Below are 22075 nucleotides of genomic sequence, written 5' to 3' on the forward strand. Positions count from 1 at the left end.
TGTACCACGGGTAGGGTGACCTGGCTAGCCTGCATCATAACATCTGGTGGTGCTGGGTCGAGTGGGGAGCCAGATTTGATTTGCCGGGCCAGAAGGTTAAGGGTATCCAGATCTAAGGGAAGAAAATGTTCTAGGGTAGGTTGGTCTGGGAGAGTTCTCTGTTTCAGTGGTACCTGGACAATTGTTATTGGGGTTATATCTACTGTTGGAAAGGCGGAGTAGATCTTAGTAATCTTTTTATGGAAGAAGTCCGCTAGCTCATTACATTGTACTTGTGTTTTAGCTAAGGATGGAGCTGAGTTATTCACTTTTGTTAGGCATTTTACCAAGTGGAAAATTTCCTTTGGTTTGGATTTGGCTTCCATAATTTTAGCCGAAAAATAAGTAGTTTGCGCTGTCCTAATCTCGTTTTTATAAGCCTTAATTGCCTCCTTGTATTGGGACTTTTTCTCAGATAGAAAGTCTAGGCGCCATGCTCTCTCATGTTTCCTACATAAACGTTTTTTTGCTCTTAAGATGTCTGAAAACCAAGGGGCTGATTTGTGCAATCTTTTCGGTATGGATTTCTGAAAGGGTAGGGTGGCGTCCAAAGATTTTTCGATCCAACCCTCATATTCCTGGTTTGCTATGTTGGAGTCTGTGGAATGGGGTGGGCAAGTGGATTCTAAGTTGCTTATCCAAGCCTTGATGGGTAATTTCGCCCAGTTCCTTGTGACTTTGGGTTGGGGGGTGGACCGAGGGGCTTTATCGGTACACCAGGTGAAAGGTATTAAGTAATGATCAGTCCAGGGAAGGGCAATGGGTTGACTGACCCGCAGCTCCGTGCAGTTGCTAAAAATCGGGTCTAGTAGGTGGCCCTTTTCATGGGTCGGGGGTGAGACGTGCTGAATTAATTGCAATGCTGCTAGGTCATCTGTTAGTTCCAAAGCAGTGTGGTCTGTGAGGCTGTCAAAGTGAAAATTAAGATCTCCCAGAAGAGTATGGTTGGCTGTTGACATGATACGTTCGGCTATAATGTTCGGAAGAAGTCTATGGAACATTTTTGCCGGCTCTGGGGGGGCGATATATCAGGGTGCCTGAGAAGGAGATATTTGAGGAGAAGTCGATAGTAAATGCAAGACTTTCACACTCGGGAATTGCTTCGGAGGTAGTACGACAACGATACTGACCCTTTAGTATGATAGCCAGGCCTCCTCCTCTCCCTTCTGACCGGTCTAGCCTATAGATTTGATAGCCAGGGGGTAAAGCTGTAACTAGGTGAGCCATGTCTCCGTCAGGAAGATGGCGTCCGGTTTCCGTTCTTCTAACAGCAGGGCAATTTCCGTGCTGTGTTTCGGAAGGGACCTACAGTTCAACAGGTACATACAATATTTCTGGATTGTGTCTGCTGGGATTTTGATGTTGAGGGGATATTTACAGGACGGGCAGCGAGGAGGAAGTTTATCAGGTGGGAATCTGTGGGTGCAGCGTGTCACAGCTGCAGTTCCAATGCTGTGGATGTTCAATGGACTATAGGTCCTTAGCTGAGTGATATGGAGACCAGGGTTTATGGCCCCGGGTCCCGTATGGGCGCGGACGGACGCAGACAGGCTTGCCTTTGGCGCGCCTTTGGCGCGCCAGCGGCGCGTCCGCTGCGCGCGTCCACTGCGCGGTCGTTGGCAACACATCACTTATGGTGAGTAGGAGGGGGCGTGGCCGAGCGTCGGTGGGCGTGTCCAGGAGCGAGGGGCTTCCCTGGGATGGCGCCAACACCGCGGAATACAAGTTTCAACTATTTCAGGTACACGTTATCACATATAAGATTAAAACAACTTTAAAATTGTTAAAAAATGATCACCCGCTCCCGGCTTCCGCCTCAAGAGTGCTGGAGCAGAGTTTTCTGTTGAAAATCTATTGGGTTTTTAAAGCTCTGGTTTGTCTATTGTCGAAAGAAATTAAAAATTATTAATTCATGATTACTAATTATTTGTTTTGTGTAAATGTTCTAATTAACCAACAAGAAATAACAAGAGAAAACTACACGTGGGGAAGCATTTGTGTCGTTTATTAATAATGTGCATGTTTTATTAATAAATGTTGCTGAGTGCTGTTTATTTTAAAGCACAAAAACGCTTTTTAAATGTCGTGTACAAATGCTTTTCTTGTGTTGCAAAGGCTAGATAATTACATACACATAAGGGTATTAGTGGGGTTAACACTGTTTAATCACTATGCTGTGGTAACGTTGTTTTTGTCTCTTTTAATTAAGATGATACGTTCTGGCCTAGTAAAAAATGGCTACCGTTTAAAGCCTAAATTTGAGTGCTGAAACTCTGATGAGAAGGCCTTGCTGAACATGGTCGAGAGTCATCTGACCACAGTCTTCGCCTGGTTAAAAGTTTTCCGTGAGGACAGCAGTTCTGGGCGGACATCCAAATGTCCTTGCAAGACAAAGGAGCCTCAATGAACATTATGATCATCATGCTGGTTCCGAGGAAATATGAATATGGAAAAGAAACATTTCAAGATTTAGTTCCGTCTTCCGTCTTTTTATTTTTGTGATTTTTCTGAGCGGAGTTTTTCCAAATGTAGCGATGCTACATCCTTTCCTGCTCGCTTTGCTCAGCGGTTCAGCGGATATCGAAAACATTTTATGTTGCCTTCTATTGTTTAATTCATTATAAATATTGTTAGCTTAGAGAGGGTTTGTTCGTTGCATTTTGGATTCTGAGGCCACTTCTTTCCGAACTTGCCTTGGTGAGGATCGATGCCGTGAGGACGGTGACCTAAGAGACTTTTATCGAGAGACCTGTCCTGATGACCCATTTATGACATTTAGCTAGAATAGGTAACTATGAGAATAATGATTTATTTTGATTGCCTTTCCATTTGAACTAATTTTAGATAAAGAATCATAATTTTAAAATACAGTGTTGGTTATTATTTCTTGTCAATTTTTGAGTACTTTATTTTGATTATTGTTGATTATTATTGGTTAAATCATGACTCAAGACAGTGTCAATTAGGTCTTATCGACCATAGTGTAGATGTAGGGTGTTTAGAAGGTTTCTTTCCACAGGTTCAGTGCTAATGGAGTAATCTGAGTGTATGTTAGTGAAATGGGCCCAAGCGTATGATGAGTGTATGTGCGTGTATCTGTGAATTTACTCTATCTGTGGAAGTAGGGAGAATTTGTACACCCCAATCTGCACCAATTTCCTGGTAGCAGAATTTGATGGTTATTGATGATTGTCTTGATCTGATTAGATTGCTTGTACATTGGCTTTTGATTTATTGATTATTGATTGATGTTGGTATATGTACTAATACTATATGTTGAAGTCGTCATGTTGAGTTTTATGTAGTGCTTCTGGAATTTGGGAGCTGGTAGCAGTTCCGTAGTAGGGCAGAGGGAAGTATATGCTGCTCTCGGGAAAGACGGGATTGTTGGTCCTGTATGTATGCAGGAGAAAAACGTGTGACAATTGAAGTTGCGCGTCACATTGTCTGGGTTCGGAATTAGTGACATCGTTGTGTGTTACTATTAGAAATATTTCTGGTATAAAAGGAGTGTGTATGGTAGCGAAGGTTATCTGTGAAACTCTGGTCTTAAGTTCCAGGGATCCGTAAGGTTCACCGTTAAAGCTTATCGCGGGAGGAGTAATAGGTATTCTCTGAGCTTGTCTGAAGGACTGGGCAGAAGAAAACACTGCTTGGTTAACGTATGTTATAATTCTGTAGTGGAGCAGATTGTTCGCTGTTCTCGGGAAAAGCAGGATTCTGTGTGTATGTACTACATTTTCTTGTATGAATGTGCGTGAATGCTCATATATTTAGTTAATTGTAATACTCTTTGGAGCAGTCCTAGAGGAAACAGTTAATGAATGCATGCTACTGTGTCAACGGGATTCTTGTGAAATAGATTTTTCTTTACTATTCTTTGGTTAGCGAAGCAGACAATGGAGATGTTTATATGTTGTAACTAATAGATTTTGTAGAATTTGACACGAAGTCTACTGAGAAATTTTGTAAAGGAGGGGTAGACGACTGACAGGAGACAGGAGCAGGAGAGACTGCAGCGACTGCTGACGTCAAACAGACCGCGCTCTGATTGGATATTGAATCAGAATAGTGCTCGCGCTGAGATTGGTGCGTTGGTGTGAGCCGCGCAAGGATTGGAAAGAGTCACCTTGTACTCTAGTGACGTAGACGCTCCAGGATTGGTGCGTTAGTGTGAGTTGCGCTGTTATTGGATAAAACATCGTACTATTGAGTTGTATTACGGAAGGGATTAGAAAAGTTTGGTAAAAGCTAAAATGTATTACCAAGAAGAGAAAAAGAAAAAATCTTTGTTCAGAAAGATTAAAAATTGGTTCGACAAGGATAAAGATGTTAAAACGAGAGAAGGTGAATTGTTACCTCCATCGAAAACGCCTGCATCCTTCATGGCTGCTGATGAATACAGGCCCCAGCTAGGCCCGCAGGACGCAAGGGTTCGCTCTCCTGCAATGGAATCTATAAGGAAGTTGGCACGGAAACTGCAAAGTACAAGGACAAAGTTTACTAACCCTTAAAGGTGGTCCTACAATCCATACAACACCCTTCAGTATTGCATAGAGTAGCACAAAGGACTTGCGTACACGGTCCCCTTTTATACACATCAGAGGGGCTCATAAGTGGGTGGATACAACATGAGGCAAAGAATATTACCTTTTATGGTCATTTTCGATACTGAATCAATATATGGGCGGAGCTGACACACTCCTTGAGCCCGCGAAAACATGGTCAAGCAAGGACTAACTGATAACAGATGTGGTCAAGCCTGGGCATGCGCCAGACGGACAAAGGAACTATTTATAGACTGTTACTAGGCAGATTGCAAGAGCAACTAACACGAAGCTAGGACTCTCCTCGTGTTGAGCACGTGGAGACATGACAATACAAAATGGAGTCCAGACTTTAGTCAACATAACGAAAGAGACTTGGTCATAAAAGGGGAATTCATGTCTTTAGTGAATGCTTAATCACATCGTGGTTTCAATTTACAACAGACGACCCTTTCAGCATTTACTGAAGACATCCGGTTTGTTAGGATAATCATCATATATGTCAATTGTCATCATTTCTTTTACTTCTTTAGCTAAATGTTTCTGATAAGTGACATCGGCAATAGCCTTTTTATCGGGAATACAGAATGATACACATAAGGAACAGAGCAAGGGACCACATTGGACACAGATGCAACAAGAAAACAGAACTGCTACAATTATACAAAGACCAGTTAAAACCTTCCACCCCCAAGCAGTGATCAATGCCCAGAACCATCCAGAAAAGGACCAAGTGCCGTTTTCTGTATGGATTTCAGCTGCAATTGTATGCAACCTGTTGATAGCAGTATAAACTGACGGCGTGTGGTCAGGGATAAACACACAACAACTACTTCCAATAATTTTACAAGCTCCACCTCGGTCGGCTAACATAACATCTAGCACCATACGATTCTGCAATGCAACAATTCTAGTAATCTGTAATTCTTCCGTAAGATTCCCAAGAGCAGCAGCGGTTTGGTTTGTCACAGCCTCTACCACTCTTGTTAACCTTCGAACTTTCCTACTATTTAGGGCAGCTCCAACGAAGAAAAACAATCCTAAATTAAAATCAATATACTGCTGCAGACTAGTATCAGTCTGATCCACATCATCAATTGATAGAGTACGTTTATACCTATTTACAGTCACATTATTTAACAACTTCAAATCCTTATGATAGGATGCAGGTGCCAAAAATACAGGGGGCAATAGAAATGCTACATAACATACTCCAGACCAACCGGCTGGCAAACGGTAATAACCTTTATTTCCACATACGAAGTATGTATTATGGGATGCTAAAAAGGTACTGTTATTCAACCCGTCGATGTTTAATATGGTAATGCAATCACTAACACCAACAGGAATATAACCCACACTCTGGACACACAGGTCCGCTTGAGCTTGTGCCACTTGAATCACAAATCTGTCTTTTCCCACAGTGTCTCTGGTGTTCGTGAAAATATAAGGAATCGATTCATTGTCTGGTCGATACTCTTCCCATTCCCAAATTGTCCCATTCGCTTGCGGATATCCATCTTTATCCTGATGACATTCTTTATTGAGTCTGAAGAGTAATCGTCCCACTGTGGGTTTCCGGGTGGCAAAAAGCAAAGTGTACCATGCTCTACAAGAGCCATTATGAGAGAAAGGAAGAGGTATGAATGGCGTTCCTCCTTTCTTCTGGTGAGCTGGCATCATACCACATATCCAACAGTTCGTAGCATTCGTGGCAACGTGGGTATGATGCAACATCTGGATGAAAGTGTTATTCAAATAAGACTGACGATGCTTCAATTCTTGATACGGAAGGGTATAGAAGTAGTGCTCCTCAGGCACGGGAGTAGTCAACACAAGTAACTTCCGAGCAGGAGTCACATCCTCCACAAACCATGTGGTTATCCCCACAATAGCTACTGTAAGCATAAAACCTGTTGCACAAAGAATTTTCTTTTTCTCCATGTCAGAATAAAAATCAATATCTTCCTGAAACTAAAAGGTTGTCAGAACTCTTCCCCTTAGGCAGCGGTCGATTTCTTCACCAACGGGCCAAGACGGGTGTCGCTACACTAATGCAGGGCTGATCCCCCCCCCTTGCCTCATTGGCTCTCCGTTTCACTAACCCAAGGGCCGTTCTGACAACATGTCCCGGTACTGAAGAATTCACTTCCTTGGCCTGAGATGATATCGCTTTCCTCCAGGAGTCGCGTGGTCTGGAAAGAGCTCCTCAGTGTCGTTCGGTTCCCCAGCACGGCCTTTCTCTGCAGCCAGAATTTCTCGTTGATCGGTCAATACAGCAGACTCCACCAATCCGGGCGGTACTTTGCGGCAGTGCAGGGAATGGATCCAATTCTTTCTGTTGGAAACTCGCACAGCCGTCCTCGTTGCAAGTAGGACCTGCTCAGGACCAACCCATCTCGGCTCCAAGCTGTTCGTCCTGTCAAAGATTTTCACCATGACATAGTCGCCAGGCCGGAGACTATGTCCTTCACCGGTGGACCGATCAGGGAGCGCCTCCCGGACCTGTTGATGAATAGAAACCAAGTTATCCGTTAACTGCGCCAGATAATCATTCATCATTACACAAGGTACATCATACACAGTCTTAGGTTTTGGTGGACCCCAAATATTCATTGGGCGTCCAAAGACAATCTCGTACGGTGTAAGACCGGTTCGAGAGTGCGGTACCGATCTAATTGACAATAACGCCAGAGGTAAAGCATCTGGCCAAGTCAAAGACGTCGAAGCTTGGATTTTTGCGATCTTGAGCTTCAGTGTACCATTATACTTCTCGACTAGTCCCGCAGATTGAGGGTGAAACACTGCGTGGAACTTCTGGGTGATGCCCAGACCCTTCAAAACATACTTTATAACATCCGCTATAAAGTGGGGTCCGTTATCACTCCACAGAAGTCTACAAACGCCATATCGAGGGAAGAACTCCTTCAACAGCATCTTGGCGGTAGTCATTGCAGTATTGTCTTTCGTAGGGTATGCCTCAACCCATTTGCTAAAGGCACAAACCACTACTAGAACATACTTCAAATTGTTACAGCGCTCAAGCTGGATGTAATCCATCTGCAAAACCTCAAAGGGTGCAGTAGGTGTTACAAATCCTCCTGCTGGAGTTCGAGTACCCTTTCCTGGGTTGTACCTCAGGCAGATCATACAGGTCTGCACCACCCTCTTTGCCGTGCTAGCAATCTCTGGATGCTCCCAGACTTGGGTAAGCAATTTTACAATTGCGGAAGCTCCAACATGTGCTAGCCCATGTGCCATCTGAACCATAGGTTGTACAAAAGCCGTGGGTAATTTCCATCTATCCATCTGCTTATTTCTCCAGCAACCCTCATCATCCAATTCTCCCTCACTGGACCATTGCTCCCATTCTTTATCAGAAGCGGTCCTCTGTCTTTCTCGCACTTCTTCCTTCGCATCGTGCCATCTTTCTACTTGCGACTTCACTACATACATGGCAGTAGCACCGGGCTGCATCGCAGTCTCCCGTGCCACCCGGTCTGCTAACGCAGTCCCTTCTCCAACTTTATCGACTACTTTCCTATGGGCGCTACATTTAACGATGGCAATTTTCTTCGGATATGTCAATGTAGTTAAAAGATTGTGAACTAACTCCCCATGCATTATTTGTACTCCATGTGACGTTAAAAACCCTCTCTCCTTCCAGAGCAGGCCGAAATCGTGCGCTACTCCGAAGGCATACCGGCTATCTGTATAAACATTCACACACAATCCTGTACTGAGCTCACATGCTCGTGTTAATGCTATCAGTTCCGCTGCTTGAGCTGATTTCTGTGGTATGCATGCCGTCTCCACTATTGTTTGCAATGTGGTAATTGCATACGCTGCTGAAGTCGTACCATCTGGTAGCTTCAGGCATGACCCGTCCACCCACAGTTCTCCATCCACATCTGGAAAGGGCGTATCTTGGAGATCAATACGACCCTTTGTTTGTTCTTCAGTCACAAGAATACAATCATGTGCTTTCTGTGCTTCAGACTGAATCTCGGGGTATGGCAACAATGTGGCCGGATTTAACGTTACGCACCTCTTTAACGTAATATGAGGAGCCAAGAGCGTCAGCTCATATCCCGTTAAACGGGCGCTGGTCAAATGCTGCGTCTTTGTCTGATTAAGCAGGGCATCAACAGCATGGGGGACTAATACCAACAGCTTATGAGATAACACAATTCCCTCGCTTTGGCGTATTGACACAGCTGTCGCCGCAACCGAACGAAAACAACCAGGCAATGCTCGGGCAACAGGGTCAAGTACAGCCGAAAAATATGCACAAGGGCGCTGCTTGTCGCCGTGCATCTGCACTAAAACTGATAATGCACATCCATCTTTTTCATGCACATACAGCGAAAAAGGTTTTGTATAATCAGGAGTCCCTAACACTGGTGCTGAACAAAGGGCCTGTCGCAATTTCTGGAAGGCAGTGTCACACTCATTTGACCAAGGAAGCGGAATAGGTGTGTCTTTTGTCAAAAGGGCTAACAATGGCTTGGCTATGTGTGAAAACCCTAGTATCCATTGCCTACAAAAAGAAACAAGACCCAAAAATGCACGCACGTCCTTCTGCGTGGACGGCGTCGGCGTGTCCAGAATTATTTGGACACGATCTGGTGTGAGTGCACGCCCCTCCTTAGACAAAAGGTGACCCAGATAAGTCACCTTTGGTCTACAGAACTGCTATTTCTTCCGAGATACTTTGTGATTGTGGGATGCCAAAAAGGAAAGCAAAGACAACGTACTCGTTTCACACAACTCCGGAGTGTCGGCCGCCAGCAAGATGTCATCGACATATTGAATGAGGGCGACACCCTCGGGCAGAACAAAGGAGTCCAATTGTCTTTTCAAAGCTTGACTGTAAATGCTAGGGCTTTCCGTGTAGCCCTGAGGGATTCTACAAAATCGATAAGACCTATTATTTAGCGTGAAACCAAAAAGGTATCGGCTATCGGGATGAATAGGAATCGAAAAGAAGGCATTTTTCAAATCAATAACTGAAAACGTGGTCGCCGTAGGCGGGACCAAAGTAAGCAACGTCGTGATATCAGAAACCACTGGGTACTGAGGTATCACGATCTTGTTTACTTCTCTCAAATCAATTATAAACCGATAGACTTTGGCATCCGTATCCTTTTTCAAAATGGGTAGAATCGGGCTATTACAGACGTTGTAGGGAACTTCCTCCACTACTCCCACCTTAATCAAATCCTGCACAATCTGTATAAGAGCCTCTTCCCCCTCCTGGGAAATACGATACTGTGGGAGGCGTGGTAACACCGCCCCCTCCTGGACACTAATGTGAACAGGCGGAATCACCATCTGTCCCACATCAGTATCCGAAGTGGCCCACAAAGCACAAGGGAGGGTAGCTAACACAGCATCCTCTGCAACCACACACATCCGTTCAGACCGGGGGTAATTGTCATTTAATATCACCCGCACTCCAGCAGGGGAGCAGCGGATCGTAGCTCTGAAGTGCTTTAACATATCAAGGCCCATAATGTTGTCCGGCGTGTTCAGGGCAAGCAAAAACGGACAGGGTGCAGAAAAAGAATCAACCTGAAATGTGAGGGGCCGCGAAAGAGGGCTTCGGGAGAGTGTACCGTCAAACCCTACCGATGTAACCATTAAGCCAGATGGGGGAGCCCTCGGAACCAATTGTTTAGACAGCGCACTACGAGTCGCTCCTGTATCCACTAGGAACTGATCAGTAGAACCCAAAACCTCAGCTGATACGTAAGGACCCTTCTGATCAACCGGCACCTCAACTGATTCTAACCCCCATCCAACGCATTCCTATGCATGCTGAGAATCATGGTACCCAGAGCGGTCAATCCCCGACACTTGATACTGGTTTTGTCGATCGAAAACATTAGGCCTATCTCGTAGCTGCCCGGCAGGGTCAAAACGAGCGTGATTGTTAGAATTCCCTCTAAAATTTGAGAAACCCCCTCTACCTCTCGGGCCACCCTGATTGTGTCCCTGACGCGAAGCATGCAACGCCGGGCAATCTCTGGCCCAGTGTCCCGATTGCTTACAATACGCACATTGATTCCTGTCCAAATCAGATCGGCCCGAGGGAGGACCATAAAATCCTCCCCTACCTCTATTGACACCCCGGCGGGGCGGACCATATACTTGCGCTAACATCACCTTCATTTTTAAATCCTTCGATTTCTTCTCCTCCTGTCCCTTCGCTTCTTGCTCCTGGCGCTCATAATACTGAGCTATAGTCAGGAGGGCTGTCGGGGTCGCAGTGGACCAAGAACTTTCACTCGCTTTTAGGCGGGCTGCGATCGCCGGTAGTAAATTCGCCACATATTTATCAGCAAAGAGGTGTCGACCCGTATCATCCGTAAGTGACTGACCACTAAAATCATGAAACGTCTCCTCAAAGCGCGTAAAGAAATCTGCAACTGATTCGTCAACTTTCTGCTTACACGAGGCTAGCATATTCCAGTCAATCTTTTTAGGGGGGATGATTGTCTTCAACTTAGTCAGAATAGCAGCAGGGAGATCTAAGATAAGCTGAGGTGGTTTCTGCGCGGGCTTCCTCTCCCTATCCTCATCCTCAAGCTCAGACCACCGAGCTTTAAAAGCGGCAACATCGTCCACCTTCCGCACAGAGCGCCACATATCTGGTGGTAAAATAAGCCCAAAGAACAGATCTATATCTGCTAAGGTCATAGTACAAGAATTCAGGGCCCCCTCCACTTCTTCGTAGAAGGCCGCTGGATTCTTGCGGGGATCAGGCAATGCATTTTTTAATGCCATGACATCAGCCCTATGCCAAGGAGTATAAACCCAATTGTACACAAAATATCCCTTAGCATCGGCGGAGGTAATATCCGAACTAGTCCCCGCTCCTTTAGGAGGAACATACAAAGGTGCCGCCTCTCGCATTGGTTTAGCATGCACTAGGTCGCTCTTATCTGACTGGGAGGTGGATGAGTGGCCATCTCCGATATGCGAATCCGACTGCTTCTCCTCCTCAGCTTGTTGGCGTGCTTTCTCTTTAAGGTCCCTCACCGTGTCCCGCAACGCAAACAGCCGCCGAACCGCATCAGGCGCCTTAGAGGGAGAGAAAACACCATTACGCAATGCTTTAGCATCTGATACCACATCGTCAGGCTCAAAGACACTGGAATATTTCCGAAAAGCAGCAATCACTTCATCAGAAAAGTGGCCCAAAAAATACAACTTCTCTCTATCCTGCCACAACTCCCAGGAATTCAACAACTCAGCAAGGGATAACTTGCCCTTAAGTGCACGATAGGAAACTTGCCGAAGCTCACCCATTCGGTCAGCCGATAACATGGACCGCGTGTCTACCTTACCCGAAACCGATCCAGAATCTTGTGACCTCGGGGCAGACGCGCCGACATAAGGGGGCGGAGAACGATCTAATAAATAAAAATCATCGTCAGGATTATTAAGGACAGGATAAAGTGATTGACGAACAGCATATTGACCCGAGACTTGCAACCGACGCTCTTTCACTTGTCTCTCCGCCAGTTCTCTTTCCTCCCGACGCTTTGCTTCCTGTGCTCTCACATGGTCATTCTTCCGTTGCTCTTTATCAAACAGCGCTTTCTCACGTTTCTCTCGCTCACGCACTTCCTTCACCCATAATCGCACACATTCAAACATGTCTTGACGAGCACGCCGCTTACACATACACTGTTCCACATACTCAATCTTACGCATATCAAACGATCCATACAAAGGCCATCGCAACTCAGGATCCTTCTTGGTGTATTTCCTCCATATCGTGCTGTACATTATAGAGGAAAGACCATGCTTCACATACATATCCCTATTAGGAGTCCCCTCTGGGGGGGCTGGAGCAGATTCCTCGAGGTTTAACCGGTTTCCAAAACAGCAGCACCACTTACGGAGTGCTCTAAAAGCAGGCATGCTCAAAAATAATGCAAAATATGCAGTATTATCAGAAATGGCACTTAAACGTTGTGCTGTTCAAAGTTACACAGTTCCGGAGAAATATCTCCACATTACCTGCCTATATGTGTTGCAACGCATATATTCTCACAAATAGCCAATACAAGATATGACCGGTCATCACAAATCAAACTCAAATAGCCAAACCAGGCTTCAAAAACTCGGAGCAAGTACCGTACAACGGTTCTTACCAATCAAGAGTCCAGATTCCAACTGCCAAGCTCCAAAATTCGCCCAAACGGCTGTCACGGCAGGACCGACAGAAGAGGTCTCAGTCGAGGACCGGCGCCACCCAGATGGTCAGCTCGGAAGGGAAGGAAGAAAAACCTCGGGATGCCAGGACTAAAGTGCCTCTGGCAGTGATCACATCCCCGGCCAAATTCCTCACCTTCGTCGCGACCAATCCTTCGAGCATCCGAGTCGCCGATGAGCCCCACGTGACGGGCACCAATTGATTAATACAGGCCCCAGCTAGGCCCGCAGGACGCAAGGGTTCGCTCTCCTGCAATGGAATCTATAAGGAAGTTGGCACGGAAACTGCAAAGTACAAAGACAAAGTTTATTAACCCTTAAGGGTGGTCCTACAATCCATACAACACCCTTCAGTATTGCATAGAGTAGCACAAAGGACTTGCGTACACGGTCCCCTTTTATACACATCAGAGGGGCTCATAAGTGGGTGGATACAACATGAGGCAAAGAATATTACTTTTTATGGTCATTTTCGATACTGAATCAATATATGGGCGGAGCTGACACTCCTTGAGCCCGCGAAAACATGGTCAAGCAAGGACTAACTGATAACAGATGTGGTCAAGCCTGGGCATGCGCCAGACGGACAAAGGAACTATTTATAGACTGTTACTAGGCAGATTGCAAGAGCAACTAACACGAAGATAGGACTCTCCTCGTGTTGAGCACGTGGAGACATGACAATACAAAATGGAGTCCAGACTTTAGTCAACATAACGAAAGAGACTTGGTCATAAAAGGGGAATTCATGTCTTTAGTGAATGCTTAATCACATCGTGGTTTCAATTTACAACACTGCGAGATATGGGTATCATACCTGTATATGGTTGGAGAATTGGGTTAGGTATACAAAGGAAGATGGTGTTCTAGCATTTCCAGAACATGGTTCATTTAATCTGGCCGTGTTGAAAAATTTGCGGGAAAAGATGTTATGTCTTGACCCAAGACCAAGGCCAACACAGTTTGAGGCTTTAGTGGAATGGGAAGAGGAAGTACATGAGCGAGAAAAACAGAGGTCTGGGGGAAATTATAGGTACATGTTTGGGAGGAGACATGATCGTGATACTCATCATGATCGAATGAAGAGATGGCGAGATGCTAGTATGTCAGAGGGATTATACCCTATGAGAACAATTGAAGAGAAGGGTACAGAAAGGGTTCCTGAGGCAGAAGTGAGAAGATATGGAGTTAATGAGTATGAGGATGAAGTCTTGAATGACATGATTTACAAAAGACCACCTCCATATAGACCAGAACCAGAAGAGAGCACACCAGTTGTTTCTCCGATAAGAGATACATTGCGTATCATTGAGACAGAAAATGTGACACCTGAGTTAAGAAGTGGTAATCCTTTCAGGGAAAAAGAGAATAGAAGCAGTGGCGAAAACACGAGAGAATTAGCCAGAACTACATCGGAGTTGACTGAAAGGATTAAAGAGCTGACAAAGAATCTAGACGCTGTTACGGTGCCTGTAACCATAGGTCCGATTATGCCTGTTTTTGATAAGCAGAGGACAGGTGAGAATGGTTTGGTGATTCCATATGTTGGGAATAGATTGACAAGTTTGGCTGGTCCTTCAGGAGATTCAGGAAAAAGGACAGAAAAATCCAGACATGAGACATGTAGTGAAGGATTAGAGATAAAGTCTAATTCAGGATTGGATGCTGGTGAAGCTAGTTGTTCAGGGATGCCGATTTTAGAACCGCAGAAGAAAGTGGTTCCAGTGAGAAAATCTACTGAAATAACAGCTGAAGATTTGAATGAATGGATGAAAGTTCTTCAAAAGAGGGATAAGGATTCACAGGCAATTGATGTGGCTAGGTTACGTGTAGAATTAGAAGAGCTTGTTGCAGGGACAGTTCCTACAGAAATTCTAAAAAATCATCATGATGGTGAATTGTTATTTATGTGTAAAAATATCACCTGGAGAGCTAAAAATACACATGACAGATTAAGAGCAATAGCGAATGAGCATGGAGTTGACATTGATAAAGTGAAAGCTTTGCAGAAGTCTTACAGGATGGATTTCACAGATAAAGACATTGAAAATCTGAATGGTGGTGGTAGAACAGGACAGATTAAAGAGATGATCGCTTTATTGCGAAAATGGGGTGATGTTGAGAAGTGGAAGGATAGGTGGTACAAGAAAAGAGAAGAATCAGGGGATAGGACTTATTCAGCATTTCCTGTGAGAGAAAAAGAGAAAACAGTGGATGCTTATCCTATGAGAGAAATACCTGGAGGAGGATATGTACATGTTCCATGGACCAGACAGGATATTTTATCATTTACGAATGATTTCCCTCGACTGAGAGAAAAGCCCGTCGAGTGGTATAGGCAGGTAGACAGGTTTGTGAAATTGTCAAAAGTGCTGTGGATTGACCTGAATAGTCTGTTTGATATAATTGTTCCAGCAGACTTGTGGGCTGAGTGTAAAATAGTTGTAAGTTGGCCTACTGAGGAATATCCAAGAGATCAAAGAACAGGAGCACCAGATCCAGAGGTAATGAGAAAGTATGAGCAGGTAATCGTATACCTGAAAAATAAAGTACCTCCAAAAGAGACAGACTGGGTTAAAATAGATCGAACACATCAGGAAGCAAAAGAATCGGTTCATGCTTTTTATGAGAGGCTGATACTGGCTTTTAAACAATTCAGTGGGGATGAACACCTGGGTGACAAGGATTTGAGTCATTTTGTATACAGATTTGTATATGGCCTGAGACCTGAGATTAGTGAGAGAATTCGTGAGCATACAGTGGACTGGCAGAGTAAGAAAATAGATGAGATTTTGAGACATGCAAAATACTTCAGTGATGAAATTGAAGCAAAACAGAGAAAGCTGAAAGAGAAAGCAATGTGGGCACAAGTGAAAGTTGCGGAAAGACAGGAAGCACAATTGGTGGAACAGGCGAATAATGCAGGAAATAATCCAGGGAATAGACCTAGATATGCAGGGAAAGGAAAGGGGAATCTTGAGGAAGCCAAGAAAAAGTTCCCGTGTCACAACTGTGGCCAACTGGGACATTGGAGATCTGAATGTACCAATCCACCATTAGCGAATAATGAGAGTAAATCCTTAAATCAACAGGTGCAGAACGAAGGGAATAATCGACAGCAGCAACAACCTTCTGTTGTGAAACAGCAGAGTCAAGAGCCAAAACCGGCCTTGCCGCAGAATAGAGGATCACAAAAGTATAATAAGGATTCGGGATTCTACAATGATGAGCAGGTAAAAAAACCAAGGCGTTCTAACCAGGTACAGCAGTACTTGTTAAAGAATGAAGGGAGTGAGTCTGAAGGTGATTATTGACGGTGCCGAAGAGAGGAGGAAGAGTGCATACTTGGTGCAACTCTAGAAATAGACCAGGCAGGACCATTTGTGGATGGAAAAATAAATGAAGAAGGTGTTACTTTTTTAGTAGACACAGGTGCAACAAGATCAACTGTCAGGTCAACAGATATTAAAAATCTTCCTCTCTCGGATAGAGCAATCCAAGTAGTTGGTGTAGCCAATACACAAATCAAGACACGTCTTACTGAACCAGTAAGAGTACAAATAGGGAAATTTTCAGACATGCACAGATTTATTGTCTGTGACACTAGTCCAGTGAACCTGTTAGGCAGGGATCTACTTTGTAAGATGAATTGTACAATTTTTTGTACACCGGATGGAATAGCTTTTGAAACACCAGATGAGGATGTTTTGTACCGAGTGACTCTAGAAAATAGAGAGAGTGAGTTAATTGGTGCATATGCTGTGTTTGATCCGGAGGATTTGCCTCAAGAGCTGAGAGACACAGTGAAAAGGACAGTTTGGGATTTTACTGGAGAGGATGTGGGATTGATGAATAATGTAGATCCTGTGAAAATTGCAGTGAAAGAAGGAATTACTTATCCTAACATTCCTCAGTACAAAATGACACCAGAAATAATTGAAGGAATAACTCCTATAATTGAGAAAATGATTCAGCAAGGAGTTTTGAGAGAATTATTGAGTAGCCCGTGTAACTCACCGATAATGGGGCTAAAGAAACCTAATGGGAAGTTCAGGATTGTACAGGATTTGAGAAAAGTTAATCAAATTGTGGTGGCATGTTGTCCTATTGTGCCAAATCCGTCAGTGATTTTGTATCAGATTCCACATGATGCTGAGTGGTACACAGTGATTGATTTGTGTCATGCTTTCTTTTCAATTCCATTGCATCATGACAGCCAGCCGATTTTTGCATTTAGATTTGGCCAGCGTATTTTAGCATGGAGGCGTATCCCACAGGGATATACGGAGAGTCCTTCGATATTCAATCAGTTATTGAAAAAGTCATTAGAGAGTTTGATCATGCCTGAAAACTCAGTACTAGTGCAATATATTGATGACTTACTTGTGGCATCAAAGACACGTGAAGCTTGTGAAGTAGATACCATAGCTTTACTGAATCATCTGGCAGATGGAGGGTTAAAGGTATCTCCAGCTAAATTGCAATTTTGCAAGAAAGAGGTGCATTATCTTGGACACAATATTGAAAAGGGTCTAAGAAAAGTGACTAATGACAGGATTAGAATTATCAGAGAAATGAAAGCCCCGAAGACCCAGAGGGAGGTGAGAATGTTCCTGGGAATGGTGGGTTATTGTCGTCAGTGGATAATTAATTTCTCGCTGATAGCAAAGCCACTGATTAAGCTGACAAAAAGTGAGATGACAGATCCATTGGAACTAGATGGAGAACAAATGGCAGCATTTGAGGAGCTGAAGAGCAGAATGTGTGAAGCCCCTGCTTTGGGTATGCCAGACTATGAGAAAGAGTTTGAATTGTACTGCAGTGAGAGAAATGGATGTGCACTTTCAGTGTTAATTCAGAAACATGGATTATTGAGAAGGCCTATTGCGTACTTCTCATCGACACTTGACCCTGTAGCTGTGGGTTTACCAGGTTGTCTGAAATCTGTGGCTGCAACATGTAGAAGTCTGGAACAGAGTGAGGGAATCATAATGGGATATCCTGTAAGGGTATTCGTACCTCATAATGTGGCAATTCTTTTGACAAGAAGCAGAACTCAATACATGTCACATAGTCGGCTGACTAAATATGAGAAAGTCATTCTGGGAGCATCAAATGTGACTCTGGAGAGATGTGTGAATGTGAATCCAGCGACATTGTTGCCGGATATTGAAAATGTGGGTGTGAAGACAGAGATGATCACAATTGTTTGGATGTGCTGGATTACTGTACAAAACCGAGACCAGACATAAGGGATCTTCCCTTACTTGAGAGTGATCATGTGCTGTTTGTAGATGGATCATGCCTGAGGAATGATGAGGGTGTGCTAAGTGCAGCATATGCAGTGTGCAAGGTTTCAGAAGTGATGGAAGCATCATCATTGAAAGGAGTGAAATCTGCACAAGTTGCAGAATTGGTGGCATTGACGAAAGCTTGTGAGATTGGGAAAGATCTGAGAGTGACTGTGATGACTGATAGTCAGTATGGATTTGGAGTTGTGCATGATTTTGGCCAACTTTGGCTACAGAGAGGTTTCTTGACGTTGAGTGGGACTCCAATAAAGAATGCTGAAGTGATTGGGAAATTGCTTGAGGCGATACAGCTGCCTAAAGAATTAGCAGTTGTGAAATGTGCTGCTCATGGACAAGGAGATGATTTTGTGACTGTTGGCAACAGATTTGCTAACGACATTGCACAATATTGTGCTAAGAACAATCACTCGATTAATAGGGAACGAGAAGGAGAAATGTCTTTTTGTTCTGTGATGTTTACTAATGTCCTAGAAACGTGGGATGAAGTGAAACAGTTGCAGGATGAGGCAGGAAAGGAAGAAAAGAAAGACTGGATCAAGGCAGGTTGTGCCCCAAGAGAAACAGACCATGTTTGGGTCTATAGAGATGGCAGACCAGTCATGCCTAATTCCATGTTGTCGACAATGGCAAGGATGTATCATGGCCAGGGACATTTGGGAAGGGATGCGATGATCAGGTCTTTTAAACAGACTTGGTACAATGCAAAGTTCAGGACAATTGCAGAGAGCATCTGTCAGAGATGTTTGATTTGCCAGCAATTTAACACTGGGAAAAAGACAGTGGTGAGTTTGGGAACAATAGGCAGAGAAGGTGGTCCTTTCACGAGAATGCAGGTAGATTTCATTGAAATGCCCCAAGTGAACAGACTGAGGTATGTTCTAGTGGTAGTCTGTTTGTTTTCAAGATGGGTGGAGGCCTATCCGACTAGGAGAAATGATGGAATAACAGTGGCAAAGTTACTGTTAAGAGAGTTGATTCCTAGGTACGGGTTTCCAGTAACGATTGAGTCTGATAGAGGTGGACACTTCTATAATGAGCTCATGGGTTTGATTTGTGAAGTATTGGGCATACAGCAAAAGCTACATTGTGCATACAGGCCAGAGGCTTCTGGTGTGGTTGAGCAGATAAATGGCACAATTAAGAACAGGATTGGTAAGATGTGTTTAGCTACTGGAATGAAATGGCCTGATGTCTTGCCTCTAGTGCTAATGACTATTAGATCTACTCCAGATAGAACTACTGGGTTGAGTCCGCACGAAATTTTGATGGGACGCGCAATGCGACATGCATATGTGCCTGTCAATAAGTTGATGACAATAACTGATGACATGATTTTGGATTATTGTAAAGGCCTGGCTGACGCAGTTCATTCTGTGTTTCACCAGGTTGGAGAAGAAGCTACCACACTTGAGAAGAAGCAAGCTCATGATCTGAGTCCAGGGGACTGGGTGAGGATTAAAGTACACAGAAGAAGAAATTGCTTGGTTCCAAGGTGGGGAAGACCAAGACAAGTTATTTTGACTACGACAACTGCAGTGAAGTGTGCTGGTGTGAAAAACTGGGTACATGCGAGTCATACTCTGAGAGTTCCAAACCCAAAGGATGGGACTGGCAAGGAGTATTTTGAAGAATCAGATTCCAGTGATGATGAAGACCCAGAACCAGTGAGAAAAAATCAAAGTTCAGGAAAAAAAAGCAGAAAAAACTTCAAGAGAACCATTGAGAGTCTCAGAAGGGAGATCAGATTCTGTAAGAGAGCCTGAAGTTCCAAAAAGCAGTGGAGGAAAAAGAAGAGAAAGGAGCAGTTCCACAGAAATTACTCCTGAATCAGAAGAGGAGGAGATTGAAGAACCACTTGAGATTATACCTGAAGAAGTAGGGTCAGAAGAAGATAGAGAGGGACAGATTGCGGAAGACCCCCGAGGAGGTGTAGGGAACATTTCTGATAAGCTAGGTGAAGGGACAAGTAGACAGCAAGAAGATTGCGTGTCGGAGACTCGAGGAGGGAAAGAAGTAGGGAAGTCTCAAAAAGTGGTGAAAAAGACTGTGGAGCGAAAGAAAACTGCTGAAGAACAAGAGGCATTTGAGACAGAATCGGATGAAAGTGAGAATGAAAAATCAGAAGGTCGAGTTCTGAGAAAGAGAACTTGGATTGGAGAAAGAAATAATACAGAAACAAGACCGAAAAAAGTTGTAAGAGGAGATTTTTGGCCTAACAACAGAGTGAAGAGGTTGAGATACAGACTGATAAGAGCAAATACATCGAAAGCTGAACAAGTGAATGAGGTGTCGAGTCAAAACGAAGTAAAAAGAAAGGAGCAAAAGGAGTCAAGAGAACCTGAGGAGATAAAGAGAATTAGAAAACTCAACCAAAAATACAGATCACCGGAATGGTCTTATGTGGCACTGTCTGAAGGAGGAGAAGAAGAAGAAACAGTGAATCGAGACAATCCGGAGGGGATCTTGAGAAAAGTGGTTGAGGAAAAGGAAAAATCTGTTGGAATCTTAAAAGTTATCCTGACTGACATTGGAGAAGAGTCGGATGCACAGGATGTTGTTGATGATCTGATACAATTTGATGTTGCTGAAGAAGAAGGAGTGAAAAGTGATGAATATCCAAATTGAGTGAACTGAAGAAATCACTTGGAGAAAAGTGAAAAGGAGAAAGTCTGAAATTCAGCTGTCTGAAGTAATCCAGAAATAAAGAGTAATACAGTAGTGGAGTAGTAGAGGCTAAGTCAAAAGACACGGTCAAAGTAGTAAAATGGCTAACATAGAGATTAATCAAAGTAGATGTGCCTTCTTGAAAAGATGGTGTAGAATGTGCTGTTGCTGTACTGGATTATTAATGCTACTATGGGGTGTTTTAGCTTTATTAGTTACATTTAGAGTTACAATAGGTACATTTGGAATACATACTGAGAATGAGACTAATGAAGAGAAAAGTTCACAAAAAGTAGTTCCAACTAGAATTAGTAATACTTACATGCATAAAGATAGGTCAATTAATGATTTTTCTAGCAATGTGTTTTCGAAATTGTTGTATGAATATGTGAAGACAATGGAAGTGAGGGATTGCTATGTTTGTATGCAATTACCTGCATCCGTTTCAGAGGGTGTTACTTATCACCATTTACCAGCTACGTATGGAATTTCTTGTAGTGTGTTAAGTAGTGTTTTTTATTTGCTAGGGAAAATAGATTATAAGATGTCTAACAAAGATAGTATTTTTGGGCAATTGCCTATGAATGAAAAGCTGAATCCAGCTAAAGAAGCTAACATTTTTGGTGAGATTTTTATTGAAAAAGAAGAATTAACATTAGATTACATTTTTAAGAATAATTTAACTTGCAGTTTGAAAGAAGAGGAGAAAGCTTTCCTAAACATGGTGGAGGAAAGGAGATTGAGCATGCATGAAAAGGCAGGGAAATATAAAGTGAGTGAGACAATTTGGGACATTGAGATGGGAAAAGAATTGAGAAATGGAGCTAGTCCAACTTTAGCTTTAGATGCACCACAGAAGGGTAAGCTGTGTATTACAAGAAAGAAATCCCAATATGATACATACTTTGTTGGGACTAGTGAGTGTCATGATACATACTTCATTGCGACAGGATGGGGTTTTAGAGGAGGAGAGGATCCAGTTTTCCCAGGAGTGTATTATGTTTGTGGGAACAAGGCTTATTACAAGTTGCCTGACCATTGGTATGGCACGTGTTATGTGGGCCTGGTCTTTCCAAAGATTTTTCATATAGATAAAATAGAAGATGTAGAACATATTAATTTACTAACACGTTTTAAGAGAGAAACTTGGTCAGAAATAGTGGGTGACATTTTTGGAGCTTTAATTCCAGCAGTGGGAATTTCTTTGAATGCATATGGAATTCGGAAACTGTCAACAGTGGTGGATCGCTTATCGACAAATACCGCTGGAGGGTTTGTTTTGGTGAA

At 43.6% G+C, this 22075-nt stretch overlaps 2 protein-coding genes across 3 annotated transcripts in view; one reads left to right on the forward strand and one right to left on the reverse strand.

The window, feature by feature from the left end:
- The window catches only part of LOC146868700 (uncharacterized), a 133655-nt gene extending 130750 nt beyond the window's left edge, over positions 1–2905 (forward strand). Inside the window, exon 12 of one of the 2 annotated variants that reach the window (XM_085613345.1) lies at positions 2249–2905. Coding sequence is in view for 1 of the 2 variants with exons in the window: in XM_085613320.1 (XP_085469446.1) it covers positions 2249–2295 (47 nt within the window). In the remaining variant the exon portion in view is untranslated. The remainder of the gene's footprint in view (positions 1–2248) is intronic. The other variant, XM_085613320.1, reaches the window with a different exon arrangement.
- Positions 1–22075, reverse strand: part of GPSM1 (G protein signaling modulator 1) — a 982732-nt gene that overhangs the window by 59671 nt on the left and 900986 nt on the right. The gene's annotated exons all lie outside the window — the stretch shown is intronic.

This window comes from Triturus cristatus, chromosome 1_2, assembly GCF_964204655.1.
Source record: "Triturus cristatus chromosome 1_2, aTriCri1.1, whole genome shotgun sequence".
In the NCBI taxonomy this organism is placed as follows: domain Eukaryota; kingdom Metazoa; phylum Chordata; class Amphibia; order Caudata; family Salamandridae; genus Triturus; species Triturus cristatus.